The sequence below is a fragment of the Amblyraja radiata genome, chromosome 5 (assembly GCF_010909765.2).
Source record: "Amblyraja radiata isolate CabotCenter1 chromosome 5, sAmbRad1.1.pri, whole genome shotgun sequence".
Classification (NCBI taxonomy): Eukaryota; Metazoa; Chordata; class Chondrichthyes; order Rajiformes; family Rajidae; genus Amblyraja; species Amblyraja radiata.
In genome coordinates, this window is record NC_045960.1 from 32602081 (window position 1) to 32619073 (window position 16993).

General features: G+C 41.5%; 1 protein-coding gene across 1 annotated transcript in view; it reads left to right on the forward strand.

Moving 5' to 3' along the window:
• Positions 1-16993, forward strand: part of LOC116973167 (vacuolar protein 8-like) — a 44208-nt gene that overhangs the window by 12470 nt on the left and 14745 nt on the right. The window contains exons 4-6 of the mRNA XM_033020970.1: positions 8378-8497; positions 11030-11152; positions 14574-14656. Coding sequence (XP_032876861.1) covers positions 8378-8497; positions 11030-11152; positions 14574-14656 — 326 coding nt within the window. The remainder of the gene's footprint in view (positions 1-8377; positions 8498-11029; positions 11153-14573; positions 14657-16993) is intronic.

Genomic DNA, 16993 nt, shown 5'->3' on the forward strand with positions numbered 1-16993 from the left:
TAAGTCTTCACATTCTCCTCTCTTCCAAAGAAAACAACCCCAGCCTATCCAATCTACTCTGCACACTCCTTCCGCTAAATGCATCTTTCTTGTAACGTGACCAACACTGTAAGGTGTACTCATATTGTAACCATCTCTGCAATAAGTTATTCCTTTCACCTTTTGACCACTCTACCAACATGTCCTTCCATTCTTAATGAATTGCAAAAATACACACTTTGGTTCTTCTACTTTCTCATCTGCCAGTCCTCAAATTTCTTATTTATTTCCTTGCCTTGTCAACAAGCATGAGAACTTATACTTCTTCACATTTTTCTGTCCAACTAACTAAAGCTAAAGTCTAAAGCTTTTCTGGCTCCTGTCAACCACACAGCTCGACATTCCGTCATCTGAAAACCTCTTTATTATGTTTCGTACATATTGATCGAAATCATTGATAAACAAGCCAAAGAACAGGGGACCGAATATTAACCCCAGTGAAAATCCACAGGAAGTGGCCTTCATAAAAACACCATCATCCATTAGACTTTGCTAATGGAGCAGTTAGGAATAGAATTTGCTTTTATCCCATGAATACAATTAGATTTTACTTTTTTGACCTGCCTGGCATTTTTTTTGAAAGATCTGGGTCTTGCTGAAATTCATATAGATTATATCAAACCCACTGTCTCATCAGCCCTCTTTGTTATCACCTCAGAAGGCTCAATTAGTCAGACATGATGTTACCAAATAAATCTCTTTTGACAGTTACTAAATTGCCTTAAATTACCTCAGAGAATTAAATCCAATAACCTGTTCACTAACAATATGAAATTAAATGACTTGTAATTACTTATCTTATATTTCCTCCTTTTTTAAACACGCTACCACAATGTGAGCTCCCAATTATCTGGAGCCATCCATTTCTGCAATAAGGGAGAAATACAAAATGGTAGTTAGACCTTCTGTCATTTCCTCCTTTGGTTTTTTTAACAGCATGGGATGCATTTAATCCAAGCCTAGTGATTTGTCCATTTTCAAAATGCCAAATCCCTAAAAACATTGTCTCTTACTGTGTTTATCCCATCGAATACTTCACACTTCTCTTTAACAAAACATCAACATCATCCCCCTCTTTTGTGAAGACAGCTGCAAAGTATACATTATGAATCTTGCCTGCATCCACTGCTTCCATGCATTCATAGGTTCATAAATTCATAAGGGATTGGAGCAGAATTAGGCGATTCGGCCCATGAAGACAACTCCACCTTTCAAACTTGGCTGATCTATCTTTCTCTCTTAACTCCATTCCCCTGCCTTCTCCCCATAATCCATGACACCTGTACTAATCAAGAATCTTATCTATCTCTGCCTTCTGTGGCAAAGAATTCCACAAATTTACCACCCTCTGACTAAAGAAATTCCTCCCCATCTCCTTCCGAAAAGAAAATTCTTTAATCCTGAAGCTAACCTCTGGTCCTGGACTCTACCACTAGTGGGAACATCCTTCTACGTCCACTCTATCCAGGCCTTTCAATAGTCGCTAAGTTTCAGTTGTTAACCCACTCATTCCTGGATCATTCTCATAAACCGCCTCTGGATCCTCTCCAATTAGGGGCCCAAAATTGCTCCCAATACTCCAAATGCAGTCTGACCAGCACCTTATAGAGCCTTAGCATTACATCCCTGTTTTTGGATTCTAGTCCTCTCAAAATAAATGCTAATATTGCGTTTGCCTTCCTTACTACCGATTCAACTTGCAAATTAACTTTTTGGGAATCCTGCACCATTACTCCCAAGTCCCTTTGTACCTCCGATTTCTGAATATTTTTTTGTGGTCCTTCATAAGTCCTGTTCTTTCCTCAGTTATTCTCTTGCTATTTATGATCCTTATGTACTCTCGGTGGGGGGGGGGTTGGTCTTCTTATTGCTGATTGTCCGCTATATCTTGATAAGATATTATCGTTGTATAAGCAATCGAAACAACCAACTGCAGCTGCTGATTAATACAGTAAGGGACGCAAATTGCTGGAGTAACTCAGCAGATCAGACAGCATCTCTGGAGAACATGGGGATATGTGACGTTTCTGGTTGAGACCTTTATCAGTCAGAGTATTGAGTAAAGAAGTTGGGAGGTTATGTTACAATTATATAAGACGTTCGTGAGTCCACATTTAGTGTATTACTAGGCTAAGTGGGACCCATTGGGTCCCATGTTCACACGGGAGGGCTGGTCCCCCAACGCAATATTCCACCTCTCCACCAATTCAAATAATGGTGGCCAGTGGGGGGGGGGGCTTTCTGGAGCGCTAGTATGGATTTTGTGGGCTGAAGGGACTGGTTTCCAGAGGGCTAGCATGGACATTGTGGGCCAAATGGATTCTTGGGGTGGCAGCTCAGTCACTCAAGCCTGATGTGCTAGCAGCTCACTCACAGCTGGTGGGCTGGCAGTTGACTCACGGCTATTCCTTGAAATTTCATTTCAAGCAGAGTGCAAGGCCACCAAATTCAAATGCAGTTTCCTACCAATTCAAGCAGGGCGCAAGGCCACCAAATTCAAGTGCAGTTTCATACCACTTCATGCAGGGTGCAAGGCCATCAAATTCAGGTGCAGTTTCCTACCCCTTCAAGCAGGTTGCAAGTCCACCAAATTTAAGTGCAGTTTCATGCCATTTCAAGCAGGGTGCAAGGCCACCAAATTCAAGTACAGTTTCATACCACTTTAAGCAATGTGCAAGACCACCAAATTCAAGTGCAGTTTCATACCATTTCAAGCAGGGTGCAAGGCCATCAACTTCAAATGCAGTTTCATACCATTTCATGCAGGGTGCAATGCCACCAAATTCAAATGCAGTTTCATACCATTTCATGCAGGATGCAAGGCCACCACATTCAAATGCAGTTTCATACCATTTCACGCAGGGTGAAACCACCATAAAACCACACAAAACACCACATAAACACCACACTCAGTTCAGTAGACATTCAGTGTTCAGTTGATTCACAGCTCAGACAGTCGTGACCTCTCCCTCCCCCATCTTGCAGAGACTGAGCCACACCCACACTTCCAGGTTTTATAATCCCTCCCTCCCCCCACTGGAAGGGGCGTGGCCTTCATGGCGTGATTGACAGGAGAGAGATTCTCAACATTTTTTAAACACTAATAAACACTTTTATTTTTCATTGATGGGAAGAATCCCCTGCACCTGATGAGCAGAGGGGGACTGAGTAAGATGGCCAAAAATCACAGCCGTAAGTGGTAGCGTTTTATCTAAAATCAATATACAGTGCAAACAGGAAGTTGTCAAGTTTAGACTTTTAATCATTTGCCATTTCAAACCAACCACCACCAACCATTTGCTGTGCTTTATTTCAAACCAACTACCACCAAGCATTTGCCGTGCTTTATTTCAAACCAACCACCACCAACCATTTGCCGTGCTTTATTTCAAACCAACCACCACCAACCATTTGCTATGCTTTATTTCAAACCAACCACCACCAACCATTTGCTGTGCTTTATTTCAAACCAACCACATTTTCATTTTCAAACCACATTAAGGGCACTCAAGGTCAGTTAATCCACACTCACAGACATGTGTTCAGTGTTATTCACAGCTCATACTGAGAGACGTGACCCTCTCGCTCCCCCATCTTGCAGAGACTGACTGAGGCACTCAACACTTCCGGGTTTTATAGTACCTCCGGAAGGGGCGTGGCCTTCAGGAGAGAGAATCTCAAACATTAGTAAACACTAATAACTCTTTTATTTTTAATCGATGGATAAAATCCTCTTGTCCTGCACAGCGGAGGGGGACTCTGAGTAAGATGGCCAAAAATCACAGCCGTAAGTGGCAGCATTTTTTCTATAATCAATATACAGAACAACAGGAAGTGGTCAAGATGAGACTTTCAGTAATATAGATGTTCTGTTTTGGTCACTATGCTATAGGAAAGATGTTGTTAAGCTTGAAAGGGTTCAGAGAAAATGTACCAGGATGTTGCCAGGACTCGCAGGACTGAGTTATAGAGAGAGGTTGAAAATGCTGGGATTATATTCCTTGGAGTGCAGGAGGATGAGGGGTGATCTTATAGTGATGTACAAAATAATGAGAGGAATAGATCGGGTAGATGCACAGAATCTCTTGCCCAGAGTAGGGGAATCGAGGACCAGATGACATAAGTTCAAGGTGAAGGGGAAAGATTTAATGGGAACCTAATGGGTCACGTTTTTACACAAAGGGTGGTGGGTATATGGAACAAGCTGCCAGAGGAGGTAGTTGAGGCAGGTACGATCGTTAAGAAACATTTGGACAGGTGCACGGGTAGGTTTGGAGGGATAACCTACCCGTGCAGGTGGGATGTGTAGATGGGGCATGTGGCCAGAGCGGGCAACTTGGGCCAAAGGGCCTGTTTCCTTGTTGTATGACTATGACTCTCTTGAGACCCTTCTTCAGTCTCTCGGTCTGGAACTGGGCCTGGAACTGGGCCTGGAATCCAGGTGAGATGACGGCCCTGGCCTGCTGGTGGCCGGGGGAGAGGCGAGGATCGGCGTAGCCAATGGTCGCAGCCCACAGGTGGCTGGAGTGCAGGTAAAGGTCGGTGGCGGTAGCAGCAACCTGGAAGCAGCCAAGGAAGCTGTGTGGGCCGGCGGTGGTAGCAGAAAATTTGGCGTGGATGTCCGAAGCAAGCCAGGTGTGGTGGAGGCAGCGGGGGCTGTGAGCGACCAGCTAGGCGGCGCGAGCTGGGCGTGGCGTCAGCAGCCATCAGTAGGTCCATCGCTATAACCTACATTTATTGCAGAGAGGTCCAATAAAACAAGGGTTTACAGTATTTGAAAGACATGTTTGTATTTTCTTTTATTTGTTAGTATTTTTCATATTCTTTTTTTGCCTTCCTAATTTCCCTTTTAATTTATCCCCTACATTTTTATACTCTTGTGCGGCATTGAACTTTTTATATCTGATGTAAGCTTCCTATATTTGTTTTATATTACGTGTAACCCAATGACTCTAGACTTAACAAAATACCTTTGTTTTTTTTGTTGAGACAAGAACCTCTTTCTTGTCAGCTTCCCACCGATTTGATCATGACTCACCTTTAGGTAATTGTGTTCCTGTCAATTTTCACTGAGTCACCTCTTAGTACCTGCACAACTGGCCTTACTCCACCAGATGATTTCGTACTATTTTACCTTCATCCTTTTCCGTAATTACGCTAAACCTAAGAACATTATGAACATAACTACAAAATACTCTTGCAGAATTCCTTATCTCCATATCGTTCACACTAATTGTTTGCGTAATAATATAATAATTATCTCCTCTCAGTTTTCAATATGTCAGAAATCTGCCTACAGGTTTGCTCTCTCGCTTGGATTATTTTGATTATACTCCCAGTATTATAGTTCAATGCATAAAGATTGTTTGATGATTCTTTTAATGTTCATCCCTATTCACTGCAATTTTTCCTCATGAAACTATATTTCAATCCCTCTCCTACTTTTTAATGAGCTCTTTCATCTTGTTTGAAAGTAATTAATGAAGAACAATAAACTGCTGTTTCTGCTTCTTTAAGCCATGTTGCAGTAATTGCTAAGAAATGTTTATTAAACTTCCTGTGGCCATGTATGTGCCCTTAGCTAATCTGCCGTAACTACTGCAATCTTTTCCTCTGGTCTGGCAAGAATAACTTGATTTATTTTACAAATTTGGTTTTGTCTTACTTGCAAACTCGTTGCTACTGATCTCCTGAATTCAAATTGCTTTCCATCTCCCATCAAGCAATTAAAAACATAAAAGCTCCAGGAAACTCCAATACAACCTGCCCTCACCTTTTCCAAGACACAAGCATACTGGTGTGGGGTCCCAGCTTGGTAAAGGCGCAGTTCATCTGACCTGCAAAGAGATCACACCTTTTCCAGAACTTGTTCTAATGCCTCCAGTATCCACTGTAAATCTACTCGCAAATATCTTTTCAGCAGCATATTAGTCTTCACTGGACTCCTGCCCTGCCGTGGGGCATGGCACCAAGTACAATCCAGAGATTACTACCCTTTGAGGCAAATTTCCTAATATCTTTCCTAATTCTTTAAAATATGGCTGTCGGACCTCATCTCTTTTGCTACCTGTATCATTGGTTCTGTTCCAGACGCCAACCATCCAGAACCACTTCCTGTTCATGGAAGCACAATGGCACAGCTAATAGCACTGCTGCCTCGTAGCTCCAGCAACTCAGGTTCAATTCTGACCTCTGGTGTTGGATTTGTGGAGTTTATGTGGGTTACTTCCAGGTACTCTGGTTTCCTCCCACACCCCAGAATTGGTAGTTTAATTGGTTATGGTAAATTGCCCCTCATATAGGGTCATACAGGATGGAAACAGGTCCAACCTGCCCACAATGAGCAACATGTCCCATCTACACTAGTCCCTGTGTTTGTGTAGATGGGTCATGTTGGTCGGTGTGGGCACGTGTCTGTGTTTGCCCACAGCGACCAAACGATGCCTGGGTTTGGCCCATATCCCTCTAAACCTATCCTATCCATGTACATTCCCAAATGTTTTTTAAACTTTCTGATAGTACCTGCCTCAACTACCTCATCTGGTAGCTCGTTCCATTTACCCACTACCCTTTGTGTAAATAAAAGTTGTCTCTTAGATTCCTGTTAAATTCTCATCCCCCTCCCCCCCCCCCTCATCTTAAACCTATGTCGTCCACTGATCCTTGCTTCCCTTACTCTGAGTAAATGTCAGTGCATCTACCCAATCTATTCCTCTCATGATCTAATACACCTCTATAAGATTCCCCATCATCCTCCTGCACTCCAAGGTAGACGAGTGGTAGATTTGGGGAGGGGGGGAGTTGTAATGTGGGGAGAATAAAATGGGAATAGTTGAAGTGATGCTTGGTGGTCAGTATGGATTCACTGAGCCATGAGGCCTGTTTCTGTTCTATATAAATCTAATATTCTGCAGCTGTTGTGATATCCTTGATCATGTGAGCACGGAGGCAGCATAGTATCCTGGAATCACCTTTGCAGTTCCACCTGCCTGCTTCTCCTAACTTAGTCAAACATAAGGGTTAACCTTGTCAAACATAAGGGTTAGCACTACACGCTACGAATCCCAGCTGTGGAGACACTGGTATCATTGTCTCGTTGTAGGACATTGATCATTCTTTTAATCTGGATTTTTTACTTATGTATTGTGTTTTAAAAATATATATAATTTATGATGCTTTTATGTGATATACTAAGATTTTATATATACTTTATGATATTTTTTAATATGCAATGCATTTTTTAATGTAATGTTGCCCCTTGTCTGGACCTCGAGTCCGTAATAAAGTATATTATTATTATTATTATAAAATCCTAATCTATTACTCGTTTGATCTCTCTCGGCCCTCTCTATTTAAAATGAGCTGTGATGCTGTGTTTTGGCTCTGACAGAACTCCCCAGGGAACCTTCACCCCTGCGAGTGTTCTGTTTGGAGGGCGAGATGCCCTCAAGAATCTCGTGAGCTACCTGCCTGTTCTTTCATGTCTTGTCAGTCACCCTGTGCTCCCTTAATTTCTGTCTAAACTTTCCACCATTTGAAAGACATTGATATGAAACTGAGCATCAAGGTTGGTGCAGCTTGCACCAGGCTTGGGACCATTTAAAATAGAGGAAATCCTGGTCAAAAGGCTCAAACAATGTCATTTATATTGGATGTAAATATGGATGGGTTTTTTTTAAGTTGCGAGAGAGCAGTTCTTTTGTTCTGGAACCAACAGTGCAAACAGTTCACACAAGGGCCAGGCTCGGCATTCTGGCTTCACATTTTTTTTTTTCGCCCTGCATTGTTGCGAGAAATTGAGTTTTATTGGCAGCCGCCAAAAGAAAAGCAGCTGCATTATCTGCAATCAGTGTGACTTCCTATATTTCAGAGCTCAGGTGACAACGGCTCAGCTGGCAATGTTTCTAAATAGATTGTGTGTCCTCCCAACATTACTTGTTTTTGTTTCATGCAAAAAAATGGGCACGGTCCTGCATTTAATCTCTAGTTTTAGTGTTTGTCATTTTGTTAACTACAATTGATTACCAAATGCATGCTAAATTTCATTTTTACTTTAAGTACGGGTTTATAGTAATAATACCTGAAATACTTTCCTGTCCCTCGTCAACACCAGTCGATGTTTGAGAGCCCATTCTCATTATGAGAAGATAGCGGAGTCAGGGGATATGGGGAGAAGGCAGGAATGGGGTACTGATTGGGGATGATCAGCCATGATCACATTGAATGGCGATGCAGGCTCGAAGGGCTGAAGGGCCGAATGGCCTACTCCTGCACCTATTGTCTATTGAACCTGGTTACCTCCCTACACCTGTTGTTTTTCTCCACCTTTTTTCTTAAGTGAACAAAGAGACGGTGGTGCAGATTGGGCTGTTGGAACCTATACTGGAACTGCTTGGTTCTGGAGATGCCACTGTACAATGCAACTCTTGTGCAAGCATCGCATCTTTGGCCACCTCAGGTAGGTTTACTAAAAATACTCAACCAAATAGAGGGCACTTTTCTATATGATTCAGTAATAAGCATGCCAGAATTGCTAAAGAGAAAAAGATAGCAGGTGCCCAAAGTTTTGTGTTAGGACTGCTGAAAGAAAAGATGCCCCTCGGCAGGTAGAGTAAGTAAGTTGGAAAGCTAACATAATGTCATTGTTTGTTGCTGGAAGAATTAAATACAAAAGTAGAGTGGTTATGCTTCAGTTACAGGGGGCAATCACTTCAGATGTGGTTGCATTAATGCCCCTTATAACTTGTTCTTCCTCATGTGCCTATCAACCGCCCCAATTCCATGTGCCTCTACTAGGGGTGATTTACATTCACCAATTAACCCTGCAGCACACCTTTAGGACATGAGAGGGATTTGGAGAACACAACGTGCTCTCACGCACACGTGAACTCCATCCAGACAGTATAGAAGGTCACGATTGAACCCTCGGTACAGGTGTTCTGCTGATCTACATGCTGACCTTTAGAATTCTCTTCCTCAAAGGGCAATGGAAACAGATTATTTCAATAATCTTAAACCAGAGGTACATAGATTCTACATATGAAAGGGGTAAAACGTTATTCAGGTTATAGAGGAATGTGGAGTAGATACAATTAGATTAACTACAATTATCCTAATAATAACTATCCTATCACCAACTAGAGTGCGGTCCTGATCTACCATCTACCTTACCTCATTGGAGATCCTTGCACTATCTTTAATTGGACCTTACTGGACTTTATCTAGCACTAACGTTATTCCCTTTATCATGTATCTGTACACTGTGGGTGGCTGGATTATAATCATGAAAAGTATTTCCGCTGACTGCATAGCATGCAACAAAAATGCTTTTCACTGTACCTGTACGTGACAATAAGCTAAACTAAACTCATCTGATAAAATGGTGGAGACCACCTCCAGGTCTAGTGGTGCTCTTCCTCTCCTAATTTGTATGTTCATTTGTTATTGTGCATACCATATGTTCTTGTATCCTGACAGAACAGCAAAATGCCAAGTTTGTTTGAACACTTGTAGAAACAAGGAACTGCAGATGCTGGTATACAAAAAAGCCATAAAATGCTGGAGTAACTCAGCGGGTCAGGCAGCATCCCTGGAGAACACGGATAGGTGACTTTTTGTGTCGGTCTGATCAGTCTAAAGATGGGTCTCAACACGAAATGTCACCTATCCATTTTCCCCAGGGATGCTGCCTGACCCGCTAAGTTACCCCAGCACCTGTGTCGCTGTTTGAATATTTGTAGTTTATAAAATGTCTCTGGTACATTTCAACCATTGGAGCCCACTGAGACCATAACACAATTCTGTTCTAATTTCTCCACTGTTCAGATACCATAAATATATACTAAAATTCTTTGTAATCCTTTCTATATAACTTCACTGGCCCAAATATTTAGATTTTGGATGAACTAACAACTTAACTATGTAAATATATACCAAATGTACATTCACAAAATGGAACCATAATGACATCTGTCACTATCCTAGGGGCTGTGGAGTAATATGGTTTGTCAATATTATAATTTGAGTTTTTAATTATCATTTTCATTTGTATGGAAATTTAGCAAGACCCAAGGTGTTGTTTTAGTACAGAATGTTGATAGTTGGTTTGAATATTGATTCAGCGCTATTCCCATTACCAAGCTACTTCCTGTGCATACAATATCAAAGGATTCAAAGGACTTTTGTAACATGTACCAATTAAGGTACAGTAATATGCGAATTACCATATAGCCATATGAAAAAAAGCAACAAGACACACAATTAACAAAAGTTAATAAAACATAAACATCCACCACAGCGGATTCCCTACATTCCTCACTGCAAAGGAAAAGTCCAATCTGCTTCCTCGTATACTCCCGCGATCGGGGCAGTCGAATACTCCATCGGGGTGATCGAAACTCCCATGTCGGGGTGGTCGAAACTCCCGCGGCTTGGAGTCCCCGAAGTCGGTCTCTGACCAGAGACCACGGGCTCTGTGATGTTAAAGTCCACAAGTTCCCCAAGGTAGGAGCTCCGAGGTCGATCCCTGGCAAAGGGATCACGGGCTCCGTGATGGTAGTCCACAGGTCCCGCGGTGGAGCTCCCGTCGATCCACAGCAAAGGCCACCAACTCCTCGATGTTAGGTCGCAGTGCGGACGGAGATACGATACGGGAAAAAATCGCATCTCTGTCGAGGTATGAGCTTAGAAAAAGTTTCCCCCAACTCCCTCCCCCACTCTACACATAAAACAAACTAAAGAAAACTAAAAACATACACTTAACACATACTATTAAACTCAAAGGAAAGGAAGGACAGACAGACTGTTGGCGAGGCAACCATTGCTGGCGCCATCATTCATTCAATTTATAAATTAAATAAGAGCCCTCACTTTGAATTTTTTTGCAATGCTTCATGTTAAAATGTTAACACTTCATGTCCATTGACTCTTGACTAGATTTTTTATTAGATATTTTACTGACTGTCATTCCTCTTTGCTGTTTACCTGCCAGCATTCAACAGGGAAGTTATTGCCTCTGAAGGGGGAATTAATCCTCTGCTGGTTCTTGCAAAGTCATATGATCCTCGAGTGCAACAGAATGCAGTGGGCGCCATCCTCAACCTTTCAAGATCAGGTAAACAGAATGACAAGATAGACACAAAATGCTGGAGTAACAGCGGGACAGGCAGCATCTCTGGAAAGATGGAATAGGTGACATTTAGGGTTGAGACCCTTTTCAGACTGATCAACAAAATGACAAGCCTTGCATTGCAAGTCATTGTATTCACCCTTGTGATACAGAAAGTGCCAATTTTTATCAGAATGATTGATCTGTCTGCTGAACCTTAGCCCATAAAAAGAAAACATAAGTAACTCATCAGCTAGTAGGTCACCGTGACTACTTTCCAGCTTCTGCCTTTTGTCATTTCTTTGTTCAATAAAAATACTCCCGTCACAGATTGAAAGCTCCCAATGTAATTCACAGAATCTAATAAAAATAAAAATTGACATTGAGGTTGAAATAAGGAAAGAGGTGATTAAAAGCTTTCATGCAGCTTTTAAGCAGGATTTTATATTAGGAAGGTAGACAAAAATGCTGGAGAAACTCAGCGGTTGAGGCAGCATCTATGGTGTGAAGGAAATAGGCAACGTTTCGGGTCGAAACCCTTCTTCAGAATTTTATATTAGGAACTCCAGAACTCAGGGATGTGTACAATGGCATGCCCTTGATAACAGGCAATGGTTAAGCATGTAAAGAATGCATGAATATGTATTTATATGTCCAAAATATGTATGTTGGATGTGCTTTACAAAAGGTGACAAGTTTAGAATTCCTACACACCCCTCTGCCGAAACTTACGCCCTAAGGGGCTGAGGCACACCCTCAAATGGATGGGTAAACGGGGCGAGCTATGCTCAAGAACATGAAGTTGGAGAAATACAGAGCTCTCTGTGATTTGTCCTGCAAGAGTAGATAACAGAGTTGAGTGAGTATAAAATCATGACAGGAATTGATCGGGTAGATGCACAGAGTCTCTTGCCCAGAGTAGGGGAATCGAGGAATTTAATTGGAATCTGAGGAATAACTTTTTCACAGAAAGGGTGGTGGGTGTATGGAACAAGCTGCCAGAGGCAGTAGTTGAGGCTGGGACTATCCCAATGTTTAAGAAACAGTTGGACAAGTACAGGGATAGAACAAGTTTGGAGGGATATGGACCAAACGCGAGGTGGGACTAGTGTAGCTGGGACATGTGGGCAAGTTGGGCCGAAGGGCCTGTTTCCACACTGTATCACTCTATGACTCTATGAGTGCTGCTATAGCGAGACTTGAGTACAGAGCCAGAGTGCCACTTTAGATCAAAAGACAAAATATGATGGATAAATGGTGCACATTAGAACATGGACAGCCACACTTTAGATGAGCTGAAGTTTATGATATGACCCAGAGGGGGAGACCAGCCAAGAATGTATTGGAATCGATGTGTCTCCTCTACAAAGACATAGTTAAGGACTTGTATCATGGATAAACCAACATAGCGGGGAATAAAGTAGTAGGGAGGTTACATGAAAGAGGGGAAAAGTAGTCAGAATAATCAGAGACACAGGGAATCAAGGTGTTTGGAGATTGGTCAGGAAAGTGGATAGGATCGAAGACTAGCTTTGATCTTATTGACTAGCAGAACAGATTTAGGGGTCTTGTCTTGCTCTTACAGTGGCTTGCAAAAGTTTTCATACCCCTTGAACTTTTCCACATTTTGTCACGTTACAACCACAAACGTAAATGTATTTTATTGGGATTTTATGTGATAGACCGACACAAAGTGGTGCATAATTGTGAAGTGGAAGGAAAATGATACATGGTTTTCAAATTTTTTTACAAATAAAAAACTGAAAAGTGTGGCGTGCAAAAGTATTCAGCCCCCCTGAGTCAATACTTTGTAGAACCACCTTTCGCTGCAATTACAGCTGCAAGTCTTTTGGGGTATGTCTCTACCAGCTTTGCACATCTAGAGACTGACATTTTTGCCCATTGTTCTTTGCAAAATAGCTCAAGCTCAGTCAGATTGGATGGAGAGCGTCTGTGAACAGCAATGTTCAAGTCTTGCTAGAGACTCTCAATTGGATTTAGGTCTGGACTTTGACTGGGCCATTCTAACACATGAATATGCTTTGATCTAAACCATTCCATTGTATCTCTGGCTGTATGTTTAGAGTCGTTGTCCTGCTGGAAGGTGAACCTCCGCCCCAGTCTCAAGTCTTTTGCAGACTCTAACAGGTTTTCTTCCAAGATTGCCCAGTATTTGGATCCATCCATCTTCCCATCAACTCTGACCAGCTTCCCTGTCCCTGCTGAAGAAAAGCATCCCCACAGCATGATGCTGCCACCACGTTTCACAGTGGGGATGGTGTGTTCAGGGTGATGTGCAGTGTTAGTTTTCCGCCACACATAGCGTTTTGTATTTAGGCCAAAAACTTCAATTTTGGTCTCATCTGACCAGAGCACCTTCCTCCACATGTTTGCTGTGTCCCCCACATGCCTTGTGGCAAACTGCAAACGGGACTTCTTATGGCTTTTTTTCAACAATGGCTTTCTTCTTGCCACACTTCCATAAAGGCCCGATTTGTGGAGTGCACAACTAATAGTTGTCCTGTGGACAGATTCTCCCACCTGAGCTGTGGATCTCTGTAGCTCCTCCAGAGTTACCATGGGCCTCTTGGCTGCTTCTCTGATCAATGCTCTCCTTGCCCGGCCTGTCAGTTTAGGTGGACGGCCATGTCTTGATAGGTTTGCAGTTGTGCCATATTCTTTCCATTTTCGGATGATGGATTGAACAGTGCTCCGTGAGATGTTCAAAGCTTGGGATATTTTTTTATAACCTAACCCTGCTTTAAACCTCTCCACAACTTTATCCCTGACCTGTCTGGTGTGTTCCTTGGGCTTCATGATGCTGTTTGTTCACTAATGTTCTCTAACAAACCTCTGAGGCCTTCACAGAACAGCTGTATTTATTCTGAGATTAGATTACACACAAGTGGACTCTATTTACTAATTAGGTGACTTCTGAAGGCAATTGGTTGCACTGGATTTTATTTAGGGGTATCAGAGTAAAGGGGGCTGAATACTTTTGCACGCCACACATTTCAGTTTTTTATTTGTAAAAAAATTTGAAAACTATGTATCATTTTCCTTCTCTTCACAATTATGCGCCACTTTGTGTTGGTCTATCACATAAAATCCCAATAAAATACATTTACGTTTGTGGTTGTAACGTGACAAAATGTGGAAAAGTTCAAGGGGTATGAATACTTTTGCAAGCCACTGTATATGTTCATAAATTTAATTCAAGATTAAATAGAACATTGAGTTTCAAACTGTTACTGGTGTGCAGTGTGGTGGTGGGAGTTGAGGGAGGATGGGATATTTGTGATAGGGAAGAAGATAATGGCTTCAATCTTTTGTTTAGAAAAAAGGAATTACTCATGACTGAATTTTAAAGAAATTGTCAAATGTTCATTCCTAGTAGCTGTAAATAAATTCAACTTTTATTTTATAGAAAAGATTCAACATTTGCTCTGCAAAAAAAAGGCTCTCCCTGTCTTGATCCTTCATTTACAATCTCCTGACTCAGAGGTCCAGGTAAATAATCAATGACGATCTTATTCTATACCTAAGCACCAAATAAGAGCAAAGATACAATAATGGAGTTCATAATAAAATATATATATTTTTTAATCTTCCACTCGTTGTGGAAGGTTAGATTATTGAAACAATTTCCCATAATAGGCTATTGCTAATAGCATCACAAGCGTTTGATTATTTAAATGGGGGATCAGTCATTTACAGTGATGCTGGATGTTCATAGACAGCACTCATTGCTGCCCTGTTGCTGGCTAAAAAAAATATCTCTATTATCAAACCACGCTGCATTTGCTGTTCTTGGAATGGGTTAGAAACTGATATCAATTCTGCTGGATTCCATGATAAGATTTTAGTATGTCCCAGGAATATCCCCTAGCATCTTTAATGGCCCTGTCCCACGATGCGAGTTCATTCAAGAGCTCTCCCGAGTTTATTAAAAAAAAACTTGTGGTAAGCACGGAGAATGAACGTAGTGGGTACGTCGGAGCTTGGGGACGTCTCTTAGCGGCTCGTAATGCTAACGACAGGTACTCGGGAAGACTTGGGAAGACTCGTATTAGATTAGGTTTACTAAGGAAAGTGAGCTTACCTCTCTTACTTGGTCTGGATACTAGATCACACAAAATCTTTATGTGATATTTACCACAGACAGCTGTGGAGGCCAAGTGAATGGATATTTTTAAAGCGGAGATAGACAGATTCTTGATTAGTAAGGGTGTCGGGGGTTATGGGGAGAAAGCAGGAGAATGGGGTTGAGAGGGAAAGATAGATCAGCCATGATTGAATGGCAGGAATAGACTTAATGGGCCAAATGGCCTAATGCTGCTCTGAGAACTTATGAACTTAGATACACATCAGATCAGTTGACTCTCAATTGTCTGAGATAACCTAACAAGTAATCTGCTTCAAAAAATCTGTTCAATATCAACCTGAACTGGTTCCCTCTTACCTGTCACCTTCTATTTTCTAGTGGTCTCTGATAACTAGTGAGTTTATTTGGCACCAGGAAATTAAATTGAATTTTGAATGTTTTTTTTGAAAAATTTAATTGCACAAAATCAGCAGTCTCTCCAGGTTTGATTCAGTTACGTGTCACTCACAGCTTGAACATCCCCAGTTCCTTCTTTATAGTCATAGAGTGATACGGTGTGGAAACAGGCCCTTTGGCCCAACTTGCCCACACCGGCCAACATGTCCCAGCTACACTAGTCCCATCTGCCTGAGTTTGGCCAATATCCCTCCAAACTTGTCCTATCCATGTAAATCCTGTTGTTTATCAAATCTCTTTTGTCACTTCATCAACTATTTAATATGCCAGTTGCCAAATAAGCCAAAATTGTCAGTGTTCCTTACCATTACAATGAAATGTATAAAGGAGACATTTTGCTTTAAGCGTTTATGTGATTTTCATGTATTAGGAAACATGAGAACCCCAACCTGCATGTTCTACACAGACTGTTGTTTATTTGACAGCCTGTGGCAATGGGATCCATGTGCTGATCCATAGGAAATGGGCTACTACTGTGGTATGCCATGACTGAAGCTATCATCTGGAGAACATCACAAGGGGCTGTGCACATCAAACATGTTTGTTTGTTTGTATGTGTCTAATATATATATTTGTGCAATGTATATGTGTACATATGCATATATATGTGTACATGCACATGCACTGAACTTGTTTTTCTTGTTTATTATATTGTTTACAGAGTACTATGTTTAGATATTCTGTGGTGCTGCTGCAAGTAAGAATTTCATTGCTCTGTCTGGCACATATGACACTTTTGACTTGAGTATTTAAACTCCACCCTTTGCAGGAATTGTAAATGCAGTGTATGGAACCAGTCGCTTGTTTGAGTACTTGTCCGCTATACATACTTTCTACAATAATAGTTTGAACAGGAATTGCATCTGTCAGGCACCTATATGTGCGTAGTAGGTATATTCACCCCGTTTAATTAGGCTTCATAGTTTTCTCTTTATATTACTTCTCAATGTTTCATGATCAACTGAAAGGAATAGCAAGCTCTTTCTATATTTATGTCATTGGCAAGTAGCGAATTAGATATACCAGATACCATATCATAATCATAAAAATAATCATAATCATACTTTATTAGCCAAGTTGTTTTGCAACATATGAAGAATTTGATTTGCCATACAGCCATACCAATAACAAGCGACAAGCCACACAAAATACATTTTAACATGAACATCCACCACAGTGACTCCTCCACATTCCACACTGGAAGGCAAAAAAGATAAATCTCTTCCTTGCTTTGTTCTCCCGCGGTCGTGGGCCTCGAGCCTTCCGTTGCTGGTACGATCTTGGCT